At 26.9% G+C, this 4,637-nt stretch overlaps 1 protein-coding gene across 1 annotated transcript; it reads left to right on the top strand.

Moving 5' to 3' along the window:
• The first annotated feature begins 224 nt into the window (after positions 1-224).
• On the top strand, positions 225-2,641 carry LOC106792823 (nucleolar protein 56). The gene is made up of 3 exons (XM_014759348.1): positions 225-355; positions 570-1,141; positions 1,234-2,641. The coding sequence occupies exons 1-3, from the start codon at positions 353-355 to the stop codon at positions 2,159-2,161; spliced, it is 1,503 nt and encodes a 500-aa protein (XP_014614834.1). The 5' UTR covers positions 225-352; the 3' UTR covers positions 2,162-2,641.
• The last annotated feature ends 1,996 nt before the right edge of the window (positions 2,642-4,637 follow it).

Below are 4,637 nucleotides of genomic sequence, written 5' to 3'. Positions count from 1 at the left end.
TCCACAACGTATTAATCCTCAACGCATTTTTGTTATCCGTTTTTGTTCTTGTTTTCGTTTTGTTCTGTAATAGTTTATAAATAAATAAATGTTACATWAAAATAGTAGTGGTGATCAGAGTTCAAACCAATAGTATTCTAGTTCCTGATTCTTGCCGCTACAAAACCCCCACCTATTAGAGACTAATGCAATTAAAATTGTAACTAGAAATACAGGATGTTTTGTGTTGACCATTTTCTTACTAGTTCATGTGCCGCGTGTGCACGTGTTTAACTTTATTGCATTCATTAATTGCTCGGCGTAAATTACTTATTTCTGTCTAATGTGAATCAAATATACAAAGTATTGAAACATGGTAAGATACATGTTAAATTGTTTTTATTTACTAATAACAATGTAAATACACACATAAAAATATATTATGTTATGTGGAATAAAAGTAATTTTTTTAATCAATTGTAAGGAAATAAACATTCCTTTTGCTCTCATTACTAATCTAATAATAATAATAAAAAGAAAATCTATATTATAATTTAATTCTTTTAACTAAAAAATGTGTATTTTTCCAGACACAAGTTTACGTTTTATACGAGCACGCAGCAGGTTATGCTGTGTTCAGCATTAATGAATTTGAAGAAGTAGGAATGTTATTACCTCAAGTTGAAGCATCAGTAACAGATTTATCACGATTTAGATCTGTCGTAAAACTTGCTGGATTTTCACCATTTAAAACTGCTGTAGCAGCATTAGAGAATGTAAATAGTATTTCGGAAGGCATCGTACCTGAAGACTTACAATTGTTTTTGGATTCTATTCTGCCCAAATCTGATAAGCAAAACAAAATTATTCTTGGTGTATCGGATCCAAAACTAGGTGCCAGTATAACAGAAGCATTAGGCTTAAAATGTGATCACACGGGTGCAATACCAGAAATCATTCGAGGAATCCGCTTCCATTTTCATAATCTAATTAAAGGTTTTACTTCCAAAAGCTCGGGAGTAGCTCAACTCGGACTTGGTCATAGTTATTCAAGAGCGAAAGTAAAGTTTAATGTCAATCGTGTAGATAATATGATCATACAAAGTATAGCTTTAATGGATCAACTGGACAAAGACATTAATACATTTAGTATGCGTATACGGTAAGATTGAATGCTTTATAAGTTGGGATCGATAATATATATTATATTGTTTAAAAATCTTTGTTACAAGAAATATTTTTACTATGTTTCAGTGAATGGTATAGTTACCATTTCCCAGAATTGGAAAAAATAGTTCCTGAAAATTATATGTTTGCTAAAGTAACACAACTAATTAAAAATAGAAAGGAATTAACGGAAGAAAAATTAGAAGCGTTGGAACAAATTGTTATGGATAGTGCAAAGGCTCAAGCAATTATAGATGCCTCTAAGTCTAGTATGGGTATGGATATCAATCCTGTGGACCTTCTTAATATTGAGTTGTTTGCTAAACGTGTAATAGGATTGGCGGATTATAGAAAAGAATTGTCTGAATATTTAAAATCCAAAATGAATGGTATAGCACCGAATCTGGCTACCCTTATAGGGAATCAAGTAGGAGCTAGATTAATAGCTCATGCTGGATCGTTAACTAATTTGGCAAAATATCCTGCATCTACGGTTCAGATATTAGGTGCAGAAAAAGCATTATTTAGAGCATTAAAAACAAAGGGAAATACACCTAAATATGGCTTACTATTCCATTCTACATTTATTGGTCGTGCTGGTACTAAAAACAAGGGAAGGATTTCGAGATATCTGGCCAATAAATGCTCTATTGCATCAAGAATAGATTGTTTCACTGAAACACCAACAAATATCTTTGGGGAAAAATTACGGCAGCAAGTAGAAGATCGCTTGAAATTTTACGAAACAGGTGAAATACCTAAAAAGAATATAGACGTGATGCAGGAGGCATTAGAAGAAGTTCAACATGTAGAAACTGAAACAGAAATAAAATCATCTAAGAAGAAGACAAAAAATCAAAAAAGGAAGGTGGAAGAATTAGAAAATGGTGATACTGCTACTACTAATGGTATTCATGAAAATGGAGAGAAAAAAGAACTTGTTGAAGAAAGTGTGGAACCTGTAAAAAAGAAGAAGAAGAAAAATAAAAGATCCAAAAGTATAGGTGATGCTTAAAGCATAAATAATATTAAATTGTAATATGTGTCTTATTGCTATACTTGATATCTTATGCATACAAATTCAAACAAGTTGCATACTAATTTTACATAATTTTGTAAAATTTCCATAGTATTTTATACAATTTTTCCTGACAATTAGAAATATACTTTATTCAATTATCTTCTCTTAAATTAATATTAAACCACTTATAAATTTTCTTTTTAGGTATCTTTTGTTTCTTTTATATTTTCTATTTTGTTTCATTGAAAAATGATATTCTATTAGTATTACTTATGTATTCTAGCCGAACTTCTTTTATTCTTAGCAATATGCATTGTAAATAATTGTATGAATATTATTATATTTGTTTAGCCATGATTTAAATGGTTTTCATACTATTTTTTATAACTAATGACATAATATAACATTACTATACGGTTTCCTACAAATTTAGTTGTGACAATAAATTGTAAAATATACATTTTTTTAATCAAATTATTTGGTATAAATGTTCAATTTTTTTATCTCAATATTCATCCAGTTCCCAAGAAAACGAAGCAAGAAGTTTTACAGACATTCTTGTTAAATTTGTACTTTATAAATATGAGGAAGATTGTGGTATTATGGCAAAAAATAAAACGTCATTTTTTATATTAACACCAGCACCAATGAGCATTTAATAACGACAAAATTGTAATGTAAATGTAAATACCTGAATCAATAGTTACAATTATAGGGTCTATACTAATATAAATAAAATTCAGTCAAAAATGCCTAAATTATTAATTTGTTATCAAACACATTTGTATGTTACAAATAACAATGCTATTTTGAATTAACATTATAAGGAATGATACAAATAACACTATGCCACATTGTTTATTTCCAAGTTATAGATATTTTTATCCTAAATGCTTAATTGTCGAAATGTCCACTTGAATGTGTGTGTTGATATGTACTAATATATTTTTCTAAATATTTATTACGATGAAATATAAATGAAATTTTAAAATTATATTTTCCAAATTGTGACATGCACTATAATTTAAGACTTATAGTGAGTCACAAGAGTATTCGTATTCGCTTCATCTGTAAATTTTAAATAATTGATATTTGCTCGTAATACAAAACTTCAAAATTAAGAAAAATTTTATTTTACTTATAATAAAATGTTCTTTACAATATAAAATTTCGATCAATTTATAAAAATTTAATAATGCTAAAATATTTGTCTGTGCATAAGAATTTGGAAATATTATTATTATGCATAAGAAAATATTAATTGTTTTAAATTGACAGTGGAGGTACGAATACTCCTGTGACTCACTGTACATAAAAAAGAACAGAAAATTTAAAAGATAAATTTTGTTGCTGTCAGATTAAATGCATAGAATTACTGGTCTGTAATAAGTACATTTGTAGTGCATATTATTAACAAGCTATCGCTTATAAATGAAAGCATAATGATTTGGTATATACTCGAACAAAGTAAAAACTATGACATTTAATATCCTACCTATTTAAGTTTACATTTAAATTGAGTTTTATATTTTAGATTTGTTATCTATTGGAATAGACGACAGCTGTACATTACCATTCTAACATAAAAAAAAATTATAATTATTTGTTAATAATCTGGTTTTAGCTTTAATCTTGTTTGACTCTAAAAAGGCCTCTGAAATTCTACGATACATTTATGCTTGTTCTAATCTGCATGAAGTTTTCATATTTATAATATTTATAATCATTTATATTTGTACAATAAATACTTGCTATCATAGCTCTTTAAAAATATATTCCCCTTATATTATTCGTATTACTTTATATAAAATGCTCAGATAATGGAAAATGTAAAGGTTCACTTCGATGTATTTCCTTTACAGCATTCAGTCTCGGATTGTGTAAAAATCTGTTTAAAATATCTTCGAGGTTTATAATATTAGCTAAAATCAACTTGGATATCTCAATAATTTTTTGCTCATACATCACAATTATTGAATAATTTAACTAATTCAACAATTTATTATACACATTTAATAATTTGAAATAAAATTCATAAAATAAACTTATATAATACAATATATGTGTGTATATATAATATTTCAAATTATTTATATTCGTTCATTAAAAAATTCAACAAACAAGAGAACCAGATATATATTTATAAATTGAATAAACCTACATTCACATTCTTAGCGTTCAACAGTCATCAGTATGCTTACTATACTGAATTTATAAAAAACAGATATTTAAATTCATTGAGTATAAATGGTTCAGGGATGTAATAATCAAAATATTATAAAATCTGAAGTTCTTTGATAAGTTCAGCTGTCCCATTTCGTATATAGATTTATGAACCAATGTATTAGAAACATTTGCTATATTAATATTTACTCAATATGTTTTTTACAAGTCATGTATAACATGCAAAATAAAATAAGCAATTTATATAAATTTTCGGAAATATGATATTATATTAACAAATTTTTAT

The sequence above is a fragment of the Polistes canadensis genome, unplaced genomic scaffold (genome assembly GCF_001313835.1).
Source record: "Polistes canadensis isolate GaletaPanama2010 unplaced genomic scaffold, ASM131383v1 scaffold_775, whole genome shotgun sequence".
NCBI lineage: Eukaryota > Metazoa > Arthropoda > Insecta > Hymenoptera > Vespidae > Polistes > Polistes canadensis.
The sequence above is the reverse complement of the archived record's forward strand: the minus strand, read 5'-3'. Positions and strand labels throughout refer to the sequence as shown.